Here is a 22,313-nt window from a genome sequence, read left to right as displayed (position 1 = left end):
ATGAGAACACAATGAGAACACCATGAGAACACCATGAGAACACCATGAGAACACCATGGCAGAAGAGCAGAAATTAAAATGTCTGTTTGGTTTGAGATAATGAATGACATGAATGTGTGTATGTGTGTGTGTGTGTGTGTGTGCGTTTGTGTGTGTGCGTTTGTGTGTGTGTATTAGTGTGTGTGTGTGTGTGTTGACAGGAAGGGTGTGTGTCACTGACATCTTTCATCTCTTCTCTCAGGATTAAGAAGAGGAAACTGCAAACACTCATTGTTTCACTTTGATGTTTCACAGGACGATGACTGGGACACACACACACGCGCACACACACGCGCACACACACGCACACACACACACACACACACACACACACACACACACACACACACACACATCGACCAATCACTGAGCGAGAGTTACCTGTGACTTTGTTTCCGTTGTTACCTCCGGAGCCCTCGCACATGTGGAGAGGGGCGGAGCTTCAACTGGTGCCCCACACACCTGGAGGGGGCGGAGCTTGAGTGGGTTAGAGCAGGTAAACGTCAGAGCTTCAGTCAGAGGAGACGCTGCAGCTGAACCTGGAGGTGAGACTTTAACTCTTTATTCTTATTCTTATGTCACCATGGTTACGCTGAGACTGACACACTCACGCACTCACACACACACACACTGCTGCCTCCATCACTAAGTTCAAATGTCTTATTTTGTCTCTTCAGTGACACAAAGTGACCACACGAGGCAGCAGAGGAGCAGCAGCTAAAGTCACTGATTTTCTCTGTGGACTTTGGTGTGTGGGTGTGTGTGTGCGAGTGCATGTGTGAGTGTGTGTGTGCGTGCGTATGTGTGTGTGTGTGTGTCTGTGTGCGCGTGTGTGTGCGAGTGCATGTGTGTGTGTGCGTGCGTATGTGTGTGTGCGCGTGAGTGCGTGATAAAGACGTGATCATGTGACGTAAAGATCGTAGACTTAAATGAATTAATCGACTCTGGTGTCAAAGTTAATCTCTGATGATGTCACTTCCTGTCCCCTTCAGCTGCTGATGACATCATGAGCACCTCCTTCTCTCCTCCAATCGCTGAGCAGCGTTCTTCTTACCTCAGCATCAGTGTGTCGCCCCCTGCTGGTCACTGTGAGACCTGTTCAAACATGGACACCACCGCCAGCCTCAGCCTTTACAGAGGCCCCGCCCCCACCTTCCTGCCTTACCTGACGCCCTTCCATCACCACGCCCACTTCAGCGTCTACGAGTGTGCGTTTGAGCCGGCGTTCGTCCAGAAACGCAACGAGCGCGAGCGTCAGAGGGTGAAGTGCGTGAATCAGGGTTACGCTAAACTGAGAGATCATCTGCCGAGTCACGACAAACGACTCAGCAAAGTGGAGACGCTGCGCGGCGCCATCAGCTACATCAAACACCTGCAGCAGCTGGTGGAGCTGGAGGAGCAACACAAGCGTCTGACAGCCACCAGGGGGCGCTCACACACAGCAGAGAATTCAACCACAACACAATCAACAACTTGATTTTCACACATTCAAGTGTTGTTTTTATCCCATGGAACAGGACTTCCTGCCTGCAGGTGGCGCTGTCTGACTGAAGAGCTCCACCTTCATCTCAACTGTTTCTTCATCTCATGAATAAAAACATGCAGAAAAAAAATCTGTTTTCTACTCATGTTTAACCTGGAAAATGATAATCAATCAAGTTATTGATCAGAGTTAAAGACAGAGGTTTTGTCCACTTTGTCCAGAGTTTCTTTATTTTCTGTTTGTGTGGAAACGATGATCTGATGATCACTCATCGATCATCGATCACTGATCATCAGAACAAACATGATCACTGATATTGATCACAGGTGAATCAATACTGACACTAACGATCAATACAAATACTACAAAGTATTTATGAATCAATACTTACACTTATCGTGTGTGTGTGATGTTCTGACCTCACCACCAGAGGGCAGACTCACTTCAATCTTTTTTTTCCACTAGCGACGTTAGCATAATTAGCATACATGCTAGTTTTGGCACATTTCCCAGACACTTTCAGATACTTTGGTTCAGACCAGTTCAGACCAGTTCAGACCAGTTCTTTAGAACCGTCTCCATCAGTGACGAGAAAAGACAGCGACATTTGTTTGTTTGTTTGTGTGATGATGAGGAAACACTGAGACCAGGACCAGGACCAGGACCTCACAGGTGAGTCTTTGTTCAGTCTATGGTTGTTCCTGGCCATAGAGGACATAGCGGTGTTTGACCACCAGGAGGCGGTGGTGCGGCTGCAGACAGTAGGAGATGCTCTGCTCCACCTCCTGACAGCGACGCAGGAAGCGACAACGGTCCCGGGCTAGCTCCTCCCACGGGCCCCGGCGATCCTCCTCCTCCTCCTCCTCCTCCCCACAGCTGGCGAAGAACTCCTCCACGTCATCACAGAAACGCACCTGACAGGAACAGGAAGTGACATCATCTTCAATAACAATTCATCAGACAGTGACTCAAGCCCCGCCCCAAAACACAGAGTCATAACTTTGTCGTAACTTCAGTTAAGTGTTTGTCGTAACTTCAGTTAAGTGTTTGTCGTAAGTTCTGTTAAGTGAATAAGTAATAAATAATATATATGATAAATCAATAATAATAATAATAAGTAATCAGCTCTCGGTGAGACTGGTCGTCATCGCTATTGTATCATGGCCCCGCCCTAACACCAGTTAGCCCCGCCCTCACGTCAGTTAGCCCCGCCCTAACATCACTAACATGTTTGTCATATTATTGTACTGATGTTTTTTCTTTGATCATGTGACGACACAAACGTACCTTTTTTGTCTTAGCGTTGCTGGACGGCGTGGAGGGGCGTGGCCGATCAGAGGGGCGTGGCAGATCAGAGAAACCGCTGTCGAGTCGCTCCTCCCCCTCCTTCCTGTGTTCAGGTGTGGCCTCCCTGCTCTGGTGAGGGGGGGTCTGGAGGGTCTGGGGGGTCTGGAGGGTCTGGGGGGTCTGGAGGGTTTGGGGGGTCTGGAGGGTTTGGGGGGTCTGGTGGGTCTGGAGGGTCTGGGGTGTCTGGAGGGTCTGGGGGGTCTGGGGGGTCTGGAGGGTCTGGAGGGTCTGGGGGGTCTGGGGGGTCTGGAGGGTCTGGAGGGTCTGGGGGGTCTGGAGGGTCTGGAGGGTCTGGAGGGTCTGGGGGGTCTGGGGGGTCTGGCGGGCCCTCTTGGTCCTGCTGGAGCCTTGAGTCCTGAGCGGAGCCTGGAAGTGAAGTGGACTGTAAGGATCAGACGAGCTGAACGAGCTCCACAGACGAACGCTCTCTGCTTCGTCCGCCTCGCTCGCCGACGTCGAGTCGTCCCAGCTGTCGAGGGCGGAGGTGAGAGGGGGCGGGGCTGCAGAGGTGGAGCGAGGGGGAGAGGCGGGGTCAGGGGAGGAGGCGGGGCTGGGCTGGGTAGGGGCGGGGACAGTGATGGGCGGTGTGCGTCCACTGTGCAGCGCAGCAGTGAAGTTCTGTGGGTTGTACGGATCCAGACTTTTACAGAGAGAGTTCCAGAGGCCGTCGCCCTCAGACTCCGCCTCTTCATCAGAGTCATCATCATCATCAGAGGAGGAGGAGGAGGAGTCAGACAGATGAGACGACCCCTCACTGTCAAAACCATCATCATCGTCATTACTGGAGTCGCTGTCCTCTGATTGGCTGCTGTCCTCGTCATCGCTGCAGGGACATCCCATAATGAAAGCAATGGCTTTGTTCTGACACTGGGGGGCGGAGCCCGCCATCACCTCTGCAGACTCTATTTCCTGTTGTTGTTCTTCCCCGTCTGTGTCTGCTGATGAAGAGGCTCCGCCCTCACACGGGTCTCCGCCCATGTCTGTGCGGGCCGCGGCGCCGTCATCAGTTGGCTCCACCTCCTGCAGCTCTTGGTTGGGGGTCGTGAGCAGGAGGCTCATGAGCACGTGTTCCTCCTCCAGACTGGAATAACCGTGGTCCAGGTCTGAACTGAAGGGGGACGGGGACACGTCCACGTTCTGGACTGTGTCAGGTCCACTGATGGGGGACGGGGACACGTCCACGTTCTGGACTGTGTCAGGTCCACTGATGGGGGACGGGGACACGTCCACGTTCTGGACTGTGTCAGGTCCATTGTTGTGGTCTGAGAGTCCAGTGGTTTCTCTCAGTGTCCACTCTTCACCGCCGCTCTGGACAAACACTGAGCTTCTGTCTTTTGTCTCCGTCCTCTGTTGTTGAGGACAAAGCAGTCCGTCCTCAGACCAGGACACATTGGGTGAGTCCACCTCCCCCCCCCACAGACTGGCCCACCACGTCCTGCTGCCCCCGCCCCTCACTGTGACCCAGGGTCGAACCTCCTGGGACACTGAGCTCACCAGAACCTGGCTCAGCAAAGTCCGGGCTGAGGACACAAACCCGTCCTGGGTCTGATGGGACACGTCTTCCCCGCTTTCAATCCCGATCTCCCGCAGAGCGTCGGCGGTGATCCACGGCACCGCGGCCCCGCCGGCGTGCGGCGGCATCATGGCGTCCAGCTGCTTCATGAAATCCGCGTCTTCCTCCGCGAAGCTGCGCTGAGATTGTCCACTGAACCAGCGGACTGCCGGGTCAGCCGGGACCGGGTTTCGGGTTCGGCCCGGGAGGTATTTCTGCAGGAAAGTCAGCGCGGGCCTGGACACCACGGAGAGCAGCCCGATCCACGAGCTTTCCTGACTCACCAGGCCGGCAGAGGCGACTCCGTGGGCGGCGGCCGGAGAGGAAGAGCTCCGTCCGCCGGAGACATGTCCCTCAGAGACATGTCCCTCAGAGACATGTCCCTCACCGGTCAAACTCCGGAACATTGTCCTCAAGTCAAAAGGGTTAAATATAAAGAATGAGACATGAAGTGAAGCTAAAGGACACAGTCCGGTCCACGGCGGGTCCGGGTCTCTGTGACAGCTGTCACACTCAGAGACTCTGCAGGTCTCTGACACACAGAACCACGTTCACGACCAGGACCAGGACCAGGACCAGGACCAGGACCAGGACCAGGACCAGGATCCGCCACTGAACCAGAACAGTGTTCAGACGGACTGGAGCTCACTGCGGTCACCACACACACATAAACCAGGAAATGTCGCCCAGGAGCCGGGCGTCCTCCGCGGCGTCGACGCCTCTCTGACAGCGGTGATGGTCGCTCTTCTTCCCGGTGGACAGTTCGGTGGACACGTCGAGGCGGGAAACATGATCCGAGGACGAACATGAAACTGGAGCCATTTGGTCCCGGGTTCGTGTCCGCGCTCAGGCGGCGGGACAGTGGAGAGTAGCTTAGCTTACGTTAGCTTGTGTTAGCTTGTGTTAGCTTGTGTTAGCAGCAGCAGCTAGTCTGACGGTCTGTTCACCGGAGAACGACGTTTAATCCAAAAGGTTCTGGTCCAGACCAGGTCCGTGTGTCTCTGCGGTCCCGTCTCGGCTCAGTCTGACTCGGTTCGCTTCACTTTAGTCACGGTTTCGTTTGTAAACGTGATGTTTTAGCGCCGCGTCGCTTCCGCTCAGAGATTTCATCAGAAAGTCCAGGGACCGTATCATAGAGCAGGCTGTGCGCGAGCGTCCAAACTGAGTGAGGGACCGTCAACGTGTTACTGCCGCGGAGACACGCGCACACACGCACTGACGTCACCACGTGACGTTATATAAGACACCGTGTGATGTTCTGTCAACTCTGATGTTATATGAGACACTGTTTATTCTAATAATAATAATAATGATAATAATAATGATAATTATAATCATTATAATAATCATTAACATTGTCCATCATATATGAGACACTGTTATTTATAATAATAATAATAATGATAATTATAATCATTAACATTGTCCATCTTATATGAGACACTGTTGTGATTTTTTAGATTGAATTTTTGAATGTGTTAATTTGATCTATTTTATTTATTATCACACTATGGATCTGTTTGTTTATGTCAAGCTGCACCAAAGTGGATCATAGATTGACTGTAGACCTGGTCTCAGGTCTCTGTGGACACGTGGTCTGGTCTATAACAGGACCTGGTCTTCAGTCTGTCCTCATGTTTTCTCTGTCCCTTATTTGGACAGGAATCACTTTCCTGAGCTAAAGATAGTTCCTACTGTTTACACACACACACACAGACACACACAAACACACACAAACACACACACAGACACACACAACAATACATTCTTCAATTCAAGTTTATTTTTAGTGCAAATAATAAAAAACATGAATCAGTAGATGTTAATAACTGTGTGTGTGTGTCCTTTCCACCTGCATGAGAATGTTTCCTGTGATCAGACTTCAGTCATGTGATCATCATGTGATCATCATGTGATCACAGAAAACTCGTTTCATGTCCAGTGTAAAGACAAAGTTAATCAGCTGACTGTCACATGATCTTCAGCATACAGACAGAGGTCAAAGGTCAAGATGAGACAATCAATTCATCACAATCAAAATGCACCACCCTGACCACACCCATTCTCCTCAGCCTTGGCCACGCCCCCTGACTGTCCTTGATTCAAGTCACTGGAATGAGTTCCATCCTGGAAAGTTTTGGAAAGTTTTGGAAAGTTTTGGAAAAGGACTCCAGAGAGTTAAAAAAAAGTCATAAAGCAGCTATTTTTTCTTCTTCCATTTCCCAGCATGCATTAGTGCTGAGTGAGCGTCTGATGATGTCACAGCTGCATCATCAGTGGGCGGAGTCAGAGAGTCATGTTTTGTGTTAATTTAAAAATCATTCAGTGAATTTTTCTGCGATGATGAAGATGAAGATGATGAGGTGACCTTTGGGCTCTTTCTTTAAATGCATCAGTGGGCGGAGTCAGAGGGGGCGGGGCCCAGCGGGTGCCAGTCGACCCAGTGCTGCCCAGGAAGCAGCGCGTTGAGGGGGATGAAGGTCTGAGCGAGCAGCGTGTTCTCCCAGAACGCTCCGTCAGCCAACACACGCACGTGGATCCGCCTCCGCTCAAGGTCGCCGCGGGGGATTCGCTCGTACACCAGCTGTGGGCGGGGCATACGGCAGGTACAACCACAGACACAGCAGTTAGCCACCAGGGGGCGCTCACTAGTTTCAGCAAATATCTTCACCTTTAGAGGACACCAGAGTGATTGACAGCTGCTGTCAGCCAATGGGAGCCTGTTACAGCTGATGATCCAATCAGAGAGTGAGAGTGTATGTGTGTGTGTGTGTGTTTGTGTTTGTGTGTGTGGAGCGTACCATCTCATTGTAGGTGGGGTTACAGGTGTGTGTGTGTGTGGAGCGTACCATCTCGTTGTAGGTGGGGTTACAGGTGTGTGTGTGTGGAGCGTACCATCTCGTTGCAGGTGGGGTTACAGGTGTGTGTGTGTGTGTGGAGCGTACCATCTCGTTGCAGGTGGGGTTACAGGTGTGTGTGTGTGTGGAGCGTACCATCTCGTTGCAGGTGGGGTTACAGGTGTGTGTGTGTGTGGAGCGTACCATCTCGTTGTAGGTGGGGTTACAGGTGCGTCGAGCTGCCTTCGTCTTCCTCTTACTCGTCTTCTGAGGATCAGGAAGTAGATAGAGCTTCACATATGGATCTGGATCAGTGCCGTCCTGGAGAGGCTGCTACACACACACACACACACACACTCTGAGTCACCATCACAATTTAACACAAAGAATAGTTTTCACCACCATTTTTAGTATTTATTGACAGAAATACAAGAGCACTCACACACACACACTCTCTCTCTCACACACACACACACACACACTCACCAGTCCTCGTATGTGCATGACCATGATGAAGAGTTTGTCATTCTTGTAGCAGATGGAGAGTTTGATTTCACCGAGATTAGAGTCTGCAGCTGGAGCCCAGGAGAGCTCTGTAACAGACAGACAGACACACACACACACACACACACACTTTATACCACACTAAACTACAAACATGTACAGAGGACGTCTGCACTAACGCCGAGGATCATCACCGTCACCCTTCATTTTTCACGCTAACCAATGCTAACCAATGCTAACCTGCTGGTTTGCTGCTCGTTGCTCCTGGTCTCTCATCTCTGGGCAGAGGATGAAAGAAGGTGTAGACCAGGTCACACTGTAACACACACACACACACACACACACACACACACACACACACACACACACACACACACACACACACACACACACACACACACAAACAAACACACACACACCCCCACACACACACACACACACACACACTCTGAGTCACCATCACAATTTAACACAAAGAATAGTTTTCACCACCATTTTTAGTATTTATTGACAGAAATACAAGAGCACTCACACACACACACTCTCTCTCTCTCACACACACACTCTCTCTCTCACACACACACTCTCTCTCTCTCACACACACACTCTCTCTCTCACACACACACTCTCTCTCTCACACACACACACACACACTCACACATCAATTATTGATCACAGTGAACAGTTCTTTGATTATTGATGAAGTAAAACTCATCACTATTGTTGCTGCTTCCTGTGTGTGTGTGTGTGTGTGATGACCTCTGACCTGTGTGACCTCAGGGTCAGTGTGGATCAGGTGTGTGTGTGTGTGTGTGTGTGTGATGACCTCTGACCTGTGTGACCTCAGGGTCAGTGTGGATCAGGTGTGTGTGTGTGTGTGTGTGATGACCTCTGACCTGTGTGACCTCAGGGTCAGCGTGGATCAGGTGTGTGTGTGTGTGTGTGATGACCTCTGACCTGTGTGACCTCAGGGTCAGTGTGGATCAGGTGTGTGTGTGTGTGTGTGTGTGATGACCCTGACTTGTGTGACCTCAGGGTCAGCGTGGATCAGGTGTGTGTGTGTGTGATGACCTCTGACCTGTGTGACCTCAGGGTCAGCGTGGATCAGGTGTTTGTGTGTGTGTGTGTGTGATGACCTCTGACCTGTTTGACCTCAGGGTCAGCGTGGATCAGGTGTTTGTGTGTGTGTGTGTGTGATGACCTCTGACCTGTGTGACCTCAGGGTCAGCGTGGATCAGGTGCCAAATGTAACCGTTGAGCTCGTCTTTCCTTCTGTCGGCCATCGCTTCACCTCGAGATCGACCAATCACAAACCGGCTGGGGAAACTGTGGGCGGGGCAAACACATGACAAACTGTGTGTGTGTACCTGGGCAGTGTAGATGATGGAAACATCAGTGTGTGTGTGTGTGTGTGTGTGTGTGTGTGTGTGTGTGTGTGTGTGTGTGTGTGTGTGTGTGTGTGTGTGTACCTGGGCAGTGTAGATGATGGAAACATCAGTGTGTGTGTGTGTGTGTGTGTGTGTGTGTGTGTGTGTGTACCTGGGCAGTGTAGATGATGGAAACATCAGTGTGTGTGTGTGTGTGTGTGTGTGTGTGTGTGTGTACCTGGGCAGTGTAGATGATGGAAACATCAGTGTGTGTGTGTGTGTGTGTGTGTGTGTGTGTGTGTGTGTGTGTACCTGGGCAGTGTAGATGATGGAAACATCAGTGTGTGTGTGTGTGTGTGTGTGTGTGTGTGTGTGTGTGTGTGTACCTGGGCAGTGTAGATGATGGAAACATCAGTGTGTGTGTGTGTGTGTGTGTGTGTGTGTGTGTGTGTGTGTGTACCTGGGCAGTGTAGATGATGGAAACATCAGTCTCAGTTTACTGTGAAGTTCTTGAAACTCTTCAAATGTTCTTTGGACGAACTGAACGTCCTGATGTTCACGCTCCACCTTCACCATGAACACCTGACACACACACACACACATAGACACACAGTCACATAGGTCTTGTTTGAGGTGTGTGTGTGTGTGTGTGTGTGTGCAGATGAACACACTCCTGATCACTCACACACACTTACATAGGTCTTGTGTGTGCGTGTGTGTGTGCAGATGAACACACTCCTGATCACTCCGTCACTCTTCATGGTGTGAACTCTGGGGGCGAACGACAGCGTCTCTCTCTCCTCTGAAGATGTGAACTTCATCTGAGACAAATTATGGATGAAGAAGTTCACTTTGGTGGCTACACTGGACAGACTGGACTCTATCAACCTGTCAATCACAGAGAGAGAGGGAGGAGCCATGTTATCAACCTGTCAATCACAGAGAGAGAGGGAGGAGCCATGTTATCAACCTGTCAATCACAGAGAGAGAGGGGGAGGAGCCATGTTATCAACCTGTCAATCACAGAGAGAGAGGGAGGAGCCATGTTATCAACCTGTCAATCACAGAGAGAGAGGGAGTGTGTGTCTCTGTGTGTGAGTGTGAGTGTGTGTGTGTGTTCCTGTACTTGTGGCATACTGAGGACCAGTGAGGGTTTTTAACCAACAAAGTGAGGTCATTTTTACAAAGTGAGGACATTTTGGCCGGTCCTCACTTTGTATTCATTGAAATCACTTCCTTAGATTGCTATAACATGCTATACTCAATTTGTCAAAAAAAAAATAAAATACATTTTGTACGACATAGTATAGTATGACTTTTTCTCAAATTTTGGACCAAATTTTTTTTTACAAAAACGTTTTTCACAGTTTTTTTTTTCAAAAAAGTTTTTCACATTTTTTTTTTCTAAAAATTTTTTTTCAAAAAAGATTTTCTAAAAAATGTTTAATTTTTTTTTTTTCACATTTTTTTTTCACATTTTTTCTCAAATTGTTTCAATTTTTTTTTTGGATGACTGTATAGTATGACGTTTTTGTCAAATTTTGGACAAAACCTTTTGGGTCAAATTTTGGACAAAAAATTTGACCCAAAAGAAAGTTTGCTAGCATGCTATACTCAATTTAAAAAAAAATTTAGACAGTTTGACAGTTTAGTATGACTTTTTTGTCAAATTTTGGACCAACATATTTGTTTCAAAATTTGGTCGACATAGTATAGTATGACAGTTTTTCAAATTTTGGACCAAAAGATTTGGGTCAAATTTATTTTTTAAATTTTGGACGACATAATGCATTATTATTATTATATAGTATAGTATGATGTTTATGTCAAATTTTGGACCAAAAAAAAAAAGTTTTCCAGCCCTTCCTGCTCTGGGGCTCCACCTACAGACATATTATGGTACTGCAACCAGTAGTTCTTTGTCATTGATGAAGTAGATATTTGTAATTGTGTTGATTTATGAAGTGGAAAATGCTGGTCCTCACTTTGTCAGCAACCCGGTCCTCAGCATGCAGCAAGTACAAGAATGTGTGTGTGTGAGTGTGTTTATGTGTGAGTGTGTGTCTGTGTGTGTGAGTGTGTGTGTGTGAGTGTGTGTGTCTGTGTGTGTGAGTTTGTGTGAGTGTGTGTGAGTGTGAGTCTCTGTGTGTAAGTGTGTGTGTCTCTGTGTGTGCGAGTTTGTGTGAGTGTGAGTGTGTGTGTACCTGGTAAAGTACATAGTAGCATCAGCCTCAGACTCATGAGGTCTCAGAGCGTCGTAAACATACTTCAGATCGTCCACATCTGACAGTTCAGGGATCCCACAGGACAACATCTGAGAGACAGAGACAGTCCCAGCAGGTTCAGGAAGAGATATGTGTGTGTGTGTGTGTGTGCGTGTGTGTGTGTGTGTGTGTTTGTGTGTGTGTGTGTGTGTGTGTGTGTGTGTGTGTGTGTGTGTGTGTGTGTGTGTGTGTGTGTGTGTGTGTGTGTGTGTGTGTGCGTGTGTGTGTGTGTGTGCGTGTGTGTGTGTGTGTGTGTTTGTGTGTGTGTGTGTGTCTCACCAGTCCCAGCAGGTTCAGGAACAGATGTGTGTGTTTCCTGATCAGATTATAAGCTTCACAGCAAAGATCCACAAAGTCATGGAAGCGACTTGAAGGTTTTTCTCCTCCATTGATGACGTACGCCATGTCTGAGGTGAAGACGAAGGGGGCGCGGTCTCTGCAGGGACAGTGATGACATCATCATCATCATCATCATCATCATCGTGTGTCAGCATCACCATCATCTTCATCATCATCACCATCATCATCATCTTCATCATCATCACCATCATCATCATCTTCATCATCATCACCATCATCATCATCTTCACCATCATCTTCATCACCATCACCATCATCATCACCATCATCATCATGTGTCAGCATCACCATCATCTTCATCATCATCATTACCATCATCATCATCGTGTCAGCATCACCATCATCTTCATCATCATCACCATCATCATCATCACCATCATCTTCATCACCATCATCACCATCATCTTCATCACCATCATCATCTTCATCATCATCATCATCATCACCTTCATCATCATCATCATCATCACCATCATCTTCATCATCATCATCATCATCACCATCATCATCATCATCATCATCACCATCATCATCACCATCATCTTCATCATCATCTTCATCCTCTCACCTCTTGATGTTTCCAAACATCTGGGCGTGGCCTAAGAACTTTCCAAAGTCGATGTGGAACATGTGACCAGTCGTCTTCAACATGATGTTGTCGTTGTGTCGGTCACAGATTCCCAGGATGTAGGTGGCCACGCAGCAGCCTGCACACGAGAAGATGAAGTTCTCCACAGCCTACACACACACACACACACCTGACAGTTACCTGACTGACACTGCTGTGTGTGTGTGTGTGTGTGTGTTTATGTGTGTTACCTTATCGTACTGCTCATCAGTAGAGTTGTGTTTGAGGAGCCACTCAGCAAGAGGTCCATCTTTAAAAGATCCTGTGACTCCATGTTCAACCTGGATCCTCCTCAGAGTGTCAGCATGAGGAATCATCTCCACCATCCCTGACACACACACATACACATACACACACACACACACACACACACACACACACACACATGAGGAATCATCTCCACCATCCCTGACACACACACATACACATACACACACACACACACACACACACACACACACACACGAGGAATCATCTCCACCATCCCTGACACACACACACACACATACATACACACACACACGAGGAATCATCTCCACCATCCCTGACACACACACACACACACACACACGAGGAATCATCTCCACCATCCCTGACACACACACACTCACGCACTCACCTCGTCCTCTGCCAGTGGAGAAACATCTGAAGAGGACCATCCTCATGTCCAGACCCTCGTGGATCCAGATCTTGTTCATGATGCGGATCATCTGCAGAGTCAGCATGTCCTGCCGCAGGTCGTCTCCTGACTGGACACACAGAGAGGTCAGAGGTCAGAGGTCAGAGGTCAGAGGTCGTCCTGAGGACATGGCGCAGGGTTCAGGTTTTACCTTGAAGATGACGTTGACGTTGTCCCCCAGAGGATCCAGGTTCTGGAAGGAGAGCTTCAGAGGAACAGCGTTGGAGTTGAAGAAGGAGCATGACTGTCAAAGGAAAGCACAAGCTGAAGCCCCGCCCACATGGTGGTCTGCAGAACCAGAGGGATCTGGTCCAGGTTCTGGTTCTGGTTCTGTACCTGGATGTTGATTCCCTTGACGAGCAGCGCCGGGTTCAGAGGAAGTCTGCAGCTGCTGTTCACTGTGAAGAACTGCTTCATCTCCTCCAGAGCGTCTCTGAGGACACACTGAGCACAAACATCCCATCATGTCCATGACATGAGCACAGGTGTCCAGCAGGTGGCGCTGTGTCCTCCTCACCTGTCTGCTGGACAGAGCAGCGTCTCTGACCCTGTGAGCGACCTTCGTGAGGACGTTCACGAGCCAACACTGACGCTCAAACTCCTCCCTCAGGCCTCGGCCGGCGCAGCACAGCACAGCGGCCAGCAGGTGCTGATAGCGAGCACTGAACTGACTGTCCTGGAGGTTGTCCTTCAGCAGCCTGACACACACACACAAACACACAAACAATGACACACAGGAAGTTAAAGCCGTCACTTCCTGTGTCACTTCCTGTGTGTGAAGACGGTTCTCACCAGAACAGAGAGTGACACACACGGATGTCTCCAATGGAACGTCTGAGGAGGAACCTGACCAGAGAACTGTCCAGGTAACACTCGTACTTCACCGCCTGAGACACACACACACACACACACACTCACAGAGACACACACACACACACACACACACACAGGGACACACAGGGACACACAGGGACACACACACACACACACAGACAGACACACACACACACACATAGAAAAACACAGGGACACACGCACATATGAACACACACAGTTTATTTCAGATCTAACACAATAAAATAACCTCTTTAACGTGGCCCTCAGCAGACACACACACAGACGCAAAGACGCACACACACACACAGACGCACACACACGCACACACACACAGATCTTTACCTGGACCAGCTGAGGCAGGAAGTCCAGCAGCTCTGGGTCAGAGATGGAGTCCATCCACTGGACCGCTGTCCTCCTCAACTCCTGGTCAGGAAACCTGAAACACACACACACGCAGACGCAAACACACACGCAGACGCAAACACACACACACACACACACACACACACACACACACACACACACACACACACACACCATGATGATGTCAGATGTCACAACCTCTGACGCTCAGGTGAGTCTCAGTGGACGAGGACGTACGAGGCGTGAAGGAGTCCCAGGGCGTCCAGGTGACCCAGACACGCCCACTGTCTGAGCAGGGCGTAGATCTCAGGCAGACACGCCCACTGCCAGCAGGGGGCGCTGGCCAGGACCAGAGGCAGAGCTGCACTCTCGTGCTGACAGAAGGCCTTCTTCTCCCACAGGAGACGCTTATCGTCCACGGTCAGCCTGTGAGCAGCAGGAAGACCACAGGCTAATGCTAATGCTAACCACGTGTGTGTCTGTGTGTGTCTGTCTGTGTGTCTGTGTGTCTGTGTGTGCGTGTGTGTGTGTGTGTCTGTGTGTCTGTGTGTGCGTCTCTGACCAGAAGAAGGACTTCTTGTGCAGGACGTCCTGCAGCTGGACCTGACTGATGGAGTCCAGTCTGGAGAAGACGTACTGAGGACAGAAGTCTGCAGGACGAGGAGTACTGAAGAAGATCTCAAAGGACGAGGTGGGGAAGTCCACCTGAGACACACACACACACACACACTCTGCTGAGCATTAGCAACATCAGCTAACAAACATAATGTGTGTGTGTGTGTGTGTGTGTGTGTGTACCTGCACTATCACACTGTCTGGTTGACTGAAGTTTGGTGAACTTGTGCGGGCGTTTCCACTCCTGCCCGGGGTCGAAGGCCACAGGCCCAGTAACTTCCTGGCACATGTCAGGACACTGTACACACACACACACACACACACACACACACACACACACACACACACACACACACCTCAATTTGTCATTTCCTTTCTGTGTGTGACAGTTAGCTAATGTGAGCATAAAGTCTGGAAACAGCTATCGTTAGCATAAAGACTAAAAACAGCTAATGTTAGCATAAAGATTGAAAACAGCTAATGTGAGCATAAAGACTGGAAACAGCTAACATTAGCATATAGACTAAAACAGCTAATGTTAGCATAAAGCCTGAAAACAGCTAATGTTAGCATAAAGACTGGAAACAGCTAATGTTAGCACAAAGATTGGAAACGGCTATCATTAGCATAAAGACTGGAAACAGCTAATGTTAGCATAAAGACTGAAAACAGCTAATGTTAGAATAAAGACTGGAAATAGCTAATGTTAGCCTTAAGATTGAAAACAGGTAATGTTAGCATAAAGACTGGAAATAGCTAACATTAGCATAAAGATCGAAAAGCATAGACTGGAAACAGCTAACGTTAGCATAAAGACTGGAAACAGCTAATGTTAGCATAAAGACTGAAACAGCTCATGTTAGCATAAAGACTGGAAACAGCTAATGTTAGCATAAAGACTGGAAATATCTTAGCTTGGAAGTAGCTTAGCATGAAGCATTGTGGGAGGGACTTCCTGTGTCCCAGCGTCACATGACTCACTGTCTGAAGTTGAAGAGTGGCATGGTGACCCAGCCCAGAGCCTCCATGCTGCGGCGCTGCTTGCCCTTCTCCTCCGCTCCTCCAGGGGGAGGCAGAGCGCTGGCGAACAGTGTGACGGTGAGCTGAGCCTCTCGAGGAAGCTGGTTGATCTGCACAGGGAAACACAGCCTCTGGTCCCACAGCACCAGGTGGAACAGGTGTTTACTCACACTCTGTTTGCTGGTGTGCTGCGGCGCACAGAGCTCCGCCCCTCCATGAGTCAGAGAGCAGGACAGGAAGAAGCCCTCGTAACTGACCAATCAGAGAGCAGCACAGAGACATGGTTCAGTATGACCACACACACACACAAAATGTGTCACAGCGAAGTGGGCGTGTCCACTCAAATCTGTAACTCCTCCTCCTCATGAGTGTGATTATTGATCGTTTTGAAGCTTTTGATTTCTGATTCTTCAATCAACGTGTGTGTGTGTGTGTGTGTGTACCTGGTTGCCCAGGTGATGGGGATCCTGTGGGCGGCGTACACGTTGAATGACAGCACGCTGGTGACAAGCCCCGCCTCCTGCACCGGCGCTGTGTGACAGTGACTCTGTGGCGTTGTGTGGAAGTTAGCGTTAAACGTGCTGCAGTACAACTCCACCAGATCCAAGATGGCCGCCGTCAGCTTCTCCACCACCTTCTCTGTGAAACAAGGGGGCGGAGTCAGAATGTGTCCCATCACTGTGTGTGTGTGTGTGTGTGTGTGTGCGTGTACTGACCTCTGTTCTCTCTGACAGACAGCACTGATGCATCCTGGGAGCACAGACAGAGCACAGACATGATTTATGACTTCCCACCACTAGGTGGTGATGACTTGTGTTATTTCAGGGTCAAAGGTCAGGGCTGTGGACATGTGTCTCCTGTCCTCACCTTCAGGACTTTGGGCTGCAGACGACAGGGGCATGCTGGGAGCTGGCTGAGGGCAGAGGTCACATCAGGCGTTTCCACGGCAGCTAACGAGCTAACGAGCGCTTTGACCGACTGGACGAGACGCTCCACGTGAAGGGACAGTAGCTCCGCCTCCAGAGACAGAGGACAGGAAGACGAGGTTAGACTGGGACAGAAGACACTTTGTCCTCAGAAGACGTGGTCATGTGATTTACCTCTGACAGCAGGAAACACTCAGCTTCATTATGAAAGGTGTCCAACAACAGAGTCAGAGCCTCTCTGTAAACAACAACAGAGTGTAAACAACAACAACAGAGTGTAAACAACAACAACAGAGTGTAAACAACAACAACAGAGTGTAAACAACAACAACAGAGTCAGAGCCTCTCTGTAAACAACAACAGAGTGTAAACAACAACAACAGAGTGTAAACAACAACAACAGAGTCAGAGCCTCTCTGTAAACAACAACAGAGTGTAAACAACAACAGTGTAAACATAAACAACAACAACAGGGTGTAAACATAAACAGCAGTGTAAACATAAACAACAACAAAAGAGTGTAAACATAAACAACAGTGTAAACAAACAACAACAGTGTAAACATAAACAACAACAAAAGAGTGTAAACATAAACAACAACAGTGTAAACATAAACAACAACAACAGAGTGCAAACATAAACAACAACAACAACAGGGTGTAAACATAAACAACAACAGTGTAAACATAAACAACAACAACAGAGTGTAAACATAAACAACAACAGTGTAAACATAAAGTCACAGTCTTTGGTTTATAAAAGTGTGTCTCACAGTTAGGCCCCGCCCCTCACCTGGTGACGGTCTGTTTGATTGGACGCTCCTGCAGCAGGATACAGTGATTCATGGAGGACACGGAGACATCGTCCTCTGTCTGTCAAACAAGACAATGTGTCAATCACCTGTGAGTGTGTGTGTGTGTGTGTGTGTGGGGGGGGGGGGGGGTATGTGTGTATGTGTGTGAGTCTGTGTGTGTGTGTGTGAGTGTGTGTCAGACCGTGCGGGACAGCTCTGTGTTGATCTCTGATCTCTTAACGAGGACCAGACGGACGTCCTCGTCAAACTTAAGACACTGATGGACAAACTCTACAGAAGACAGAGTCTGAGAGCTGAGAGACAGACAGACAGACAGAGAGACAGACAGATAGAGAGAGAGAGACAGACAGTTAGAGTCATTGTCTCTCAGATGAAGCAGCTGAAGGAAACAGATAATAACTGTTATTGTTTCAATACAGGAAGTTTAGTCACACACACACACACACACACACACAGCTGCAGTGTGTGTGTGTGTGTGTAAACTATAATCAGTCCTAACACTTGACAAACACACGTCTCCAGACTTTTATTTTGAAAAGTGTAGGGTTGTGTTTTAGCATTGACAAACAGAAACTCAGACTTTTATTTTGAAAACTCCTCCTGAGCGACTTCCTGTCTCACTCACTTGTTGAAGAACTCGTGATGACCGAGGACCTTGAGAAGATAAAGGTCCACGTCCAGATGATCCAGATCCTCCTGAGAGTAACACAGAGTCTGATAGATGAGGAGGTCCATGGTGGACGAGCTGTCACACGAGAAGCTCAGAGGTTCTCTGAAGAGCTCGCTGAAGATGGTCACCTTCACACTGAGACCCTGACCCTGGGTCTGAGTCTGAGTCTGAACCAGACCCTGATCCTGAACCTGAACCTGACCCTGAACCTGAACCAGCTCCTCCTCACCCACCACAGGAGACCACATGAAGCCAGGGTTCTTTGACCGGTCACTGGACGGATACGCCGATCGTAACCTGGAGACACGAGGAGACATGAGAGTGTGTGTGTGTGTGTGTGTGTGTGTGTGTGTGTGTGTGTGTGTGTGTGTGTTCTTGTACTTGCGCCATACTGAGGACCAGTGAGGGTTTTTAACCAACAAAGTAAGGACATTTTTACGGAGTAAGGACATTTTGGTCGGTCCTCACTTTGTTTTCATTGAAATCACTTCCTTAGGTTGCTACAACATGCTTTACTCTGTTTGTCAAAAAAAAAAAAAAACTAAAATTTTGGACGACATAGTATAGTATGACTATTTTTGTCAAATTTTGGACCAAAAATTTTGCGTCAATTTTTTTTTCAAATTTTTGACCAAACATTTTGGGTCCAATTTTTTTTTTCAAATTTTGGACCAAAAATTTTGCGTCAATTTTTTTCTTCAAATTTTTGACCAAACATTTTGGGTCCAATTTTTTTTTTCAAATTTTGGACCAAAAATTTTGCATCAATTTTTTTTTCACATTTTTTTCAAATTTTGGACCAACCATTTTGGGTCCAATTTTTTTTTCAAATTTTGGACCAAAAATTTTGGGTCAAATTTTTTTCAAAAAAACATTTTTTGTCCAAAACTTTTTTTGGATGACAGTATAGTATGACGTTTTTGTCACATTTTCGGTCAAATTTTATATATAAGTAGATATTTGTAATTGTGTTGATTTATAAAGTGGAAATGCTGGTCCTCACTTTGTCAGCTCTTTTACCCGGTCCTCAGTATGCAGCAAGTACAAGAATGTGTGTTTCTGTGTGTGTGTGTGTGTGCGTGTGTGTGTGTCACTCACACGTCCATCATGTGACAGAAAGCCGCCGCCTCCTCGTCTCTTTCTTCTGAAACTTGAAACAGTTCATAACCAAAACCACTGATCCTGGATCTGAGAGACACCTGTCAATCAAACACACATACACCTGTCAATCAAACACACATACACCTGTCAATCAAACACACATACACCTGTCAATCAAACACACATACACCTGTCAATCAAAGACCACCAATCAGAGGACAGCTGAACAATCACAGTCAAACCAGACTTAAACCTGAAGTTAAACTTGACTTAATCCAGATTTGAACCTGAAGTTAACCCTGCAGTTAAACCTGAGGTTATCTAGACTTGAGTTAGCTGGTTCTTACTGGGTCGGCAGAAACTCTGCGCTGGTTCCTGTTGCTCTTGGGAACAGAGATGTGGGTTCTGGGCGGGACTTGAGGGGGGAGGGTCTTACTCCGAGCCACAGGCTTTCCTGATTGGTCCCCGTTGACCCTGCGACCTGGAGGCCGCCTCCCACTGAGCGTGTTCAGCTCTGATGACATCACTTTGGGCGTGTCCAAGTCCGGCGTGAACAGGTTGATGTTGCGGGGAGGGGCGGAGCCTCGAGGAGGAAGGGCGGGGTTCTCTGAGCCTGAGGAGGGAGGGATGGGGTTCCGGGGAGGGACGGCGGGCGGCACGTCGTCTGGAAACCAGGAGAGTCCTTTAGAGAGAAACCCTGATCCAGATCCATGCGAGTCACCGAGACCAGAGGCTGAAAGGTCCTGGACCTTGACGGGTTCTGGACTCTCCAGGATCAGCAGAGACTCTTTGACTCCCTGAGGGGGGAGGGTCCGGGCTGGGATGGGAGGGGGAGCCTGGGAGACTCCAGGCCGGTTCAGGGAGGACTCCGGTCCAGACGGCGGTCTCAGCTGGTCCTCTCCTGTGGGGGCGGGGCCAGGCTGGTTGGGGGCGGGGCCGGTCTGACCGGGCGCTTCAGTTCTGCTTCCTGTTCCACTTTTGTCGTGTTTGAGCCGCGACAGAGCGTCGTACTCCATCTGCAGAGCCTCGGCCAGAACCAGCTCCTTCTGACTGAGACCCAGAGACTCCAGACCCCAACCCGCCTCAGACCTGGACTCCTTCTGGGTCTGAGCCTCTGACATCACCGCGGCCGGGGGAGGAGCTTAACGGCGAGGACACATGGACCTGCTGAGCAGACGACAGAGGACAGAAGACAAACAGATCAACCAGTTTAACATGTGACCCAAACAGGGCGGAGTCAGGTACAGGGCGGAGTCAGGTACAGGGCGGAGTCAGGCGAGTCACATGACCTTTCCCGTCAGTGACATCACTTTTGTTTTCACTCAGCTGAGACAGGTGCATGTGACGTCATTACCAGGTGCAGGAAGTGCGCAGACACAGAAGCAGGTGAATGACGTCATAATTAATCGCAGGTGAAGTGAGAATAATCCACTCAACCAAACCCCATTCAAAAATATAACGTTTTAACGTTTGAGCACATAAACATAGGACATTTGTGACGTATTAAACCACGTGACTGTGTTTGTCAACAGAACACGTTCCGAACTTAAACTCGTCCTCATTTACAACAACCATCTCATTAATATAATAACTTAAATAAAAACTATCATGTTTATTATAACAGCTTCTTTTCCTCACTCCCAGCACCACCATCCCGTTAATATGGACCTAAACCTGCCGTAAACACCTGCTGCAGGTCCACCATCTGTGAGCCGAACTCACCGGAACCCGAACCCCGTCCGTCCAGGTCCGTCACAAATGTGGTGACACAAACACGACGCTGTCACTACACGGTTTTCTTTAAACGCTCTTTTTTCTGACCGGACTTCGGTTTGACCTCCACAGAGAGGCAGAGGTCCACAGAGAGAGGCCGGACCTGAAGCCTCAGTCTCGGCTAAAAAACGTCTCACTCCGCGGTTCTTACCTCTCTGCGGGTCTAAGGTCGCCGGCGGCGGGAGGAGGGAGCCATTTTACCGCGATTCACTTTCTGATCGACGCCGTCAACTGACGCTCAAACACAGGAAGAGACTGCGGACTCTGGTCCGGTTCGGTCTGGTCTGGTCTGGTCTGGTCTGGTCCGGATCCTCACACCCAGGCCGCTGTGACCGCCTCTGTTGACGGTAAACAAAGCTGTACGAGGCGGATCCGGCTCCTGACGCCGGTCGCTGATCACGATCCTGAACGACGGTCTCTGTTCCCGACATCCGGTGTCAAGTCAGCGGGAAACAACAACTGAAGCTTCCGGATAGATTTTCAAAATAAAACCTACAAACACGATGGACTCGGTCACGTGACTGAACGCAGCGAACAAAAAGAAGAAGAAGGTTTTTAAATTAAACTCAAATAAAGAATGTTTTTATTGTTTTAAAAATATAAAAAAGTTTCCGGTTGAACTGAACTGTGTGTCAGGAAAAATAAGAAGAGCGACACCTGCTGGTGAGAATCTACAGTGACATGAACCTTTAATGTAGCATTAGCATTAGCTCAGTCCCTTTGTTTTCACTGGCGCTAATTAAAGATTAAACATAGGTTTAGTCTTTTATATTATCGTTTTATTATTTCTCTATACATTATTATAACATGGTCAGCACAGAGCGCCCCCTGCTGCTGAGAACCAATCACAGCTCACAGCAGTGAGATAAAGACCCTGGTTCTCAGCAGCAGGGGGCGCTCTCTATGTCACTAATGTTATTACATTCACTTTAGTCTGAATTTGAACATGATGAAACGTGTCCCACGTCGCCCTCTGGTGGACGTGGACGTCATTGATGATCTCGTCATTAGCATCAAACGCCAGGTAATGATGTCATTAGTGATGTCATCGAAGAGGGACACGTCCATGTGACCAGAGACAAGTTCACTGTCTGTCCTCATGTGGTCTGTCCTCATGAGGACGGACCATGAGAC

General features: G+C 48.7%; 2 protein-coding genes across 3 annotated transcripts; both read right to left on the bottom strand.

The window, feature by feature from the left end:
- Positions 1–1,740: 1,740 nt before the first annotated feature.
- Positions 1,741–4,828, bottom strand: ppp1r15b (protein phosphatase 1, regulatory subunit 15B; the record flags this gene model as incomplete). Its single annotated transcript, XM_083908112.1, has 2 exons — positions 1,741–2,436; positions 2,810–4,828. The coding sequence occupies 2 exons, from the start codon at positions 4,826–4,828 to the stop codon at positions 2,212–2,214; spliced, it is 2,244 nt and encodes a 747-aa protein (XP_083764238.1). The 3' UTR covers positions 1,741–2,211.
- Positions 4,829–5,945: 1,117 nt separating this feature from the next.
- pik3c2b (phosphatidylinositol-4-phosphate 3-kinase, catalytic subunit type 2 beta) lies at positions 5,946–21,555 on the bottom strand. 2 transcript variants are annotated; one of them, XM_083907587.1, is made up of 31 exons: positions 21,331–21,555; positions 19,754–20,573; positions 19,404–19,504; positions 18,261–18,602; positions 17,817–17,928; positions 17,614–17,693; positions 16,996–17,059; positions 16,763–16,912; positions 16,612–16,645; positions 16,339–16,534; positions 15,857–16,147; positions 15,059–15,173; positions 14,823–14,965; positions 14,498–14,686; positions 14,240–14,333; positions 13,853–13,947; positions 13,578–13,758; positions 13,397–13,504; positions 13,212–13,304; positions 13,001–13,130; positions 12,573–12,709; positions 12,322–12,491; positions 11,673–11,829; positions 11,334–11,443; positions 9,825–10,017; positions 9,590–9,711; positions 8,971–9,088; positions 8,003–8,078; positions 7,745–7,851; positions 7,463–7,591; positions 5,946–7,005 (listed from the first exon to the last, which is right to left on the bottom strand). In XM_083907587.1, the coding sequence occupies exons 2-31, from the start codon at positions 20,525–20,527 to the stop codon at positions 6,814–6,816; spliced, it is 4,803 nt and encodes a 1,600-aa protein (XP_083763713.1). In that variant the 5' UTR covers positions 20,528–20,573; positions 21,331–21,555; the 3' UTR covers positions 5,946–6,813. The 2 variants fall into 2 exon arrangements, with proteins under 2 accessions (XP_083763713.1, XP_083763714.1); XM_083907588.1 differs by having other exon boundaries at positions 7,463–7,588.
- Positions 21,556–22,313: the final 758 nt, after the last annotated feature.

Source organism: Microchirus variegatus, assembly GCF_963457635.1.
Source record: "Microchirus variegatus genome assembly, chromosome: 21".
Lineage (NCBI taxonomy): Eukaryota > Metazoa > Chordata > Actinopteri > Pleuronectiformes > Soleidae > Microchirus > Microchirus variegatus.
Note: the sequence above shows the minus strand (reverse complement) of the source record. Positions and strands in the feature narration are given on the sequence as shown.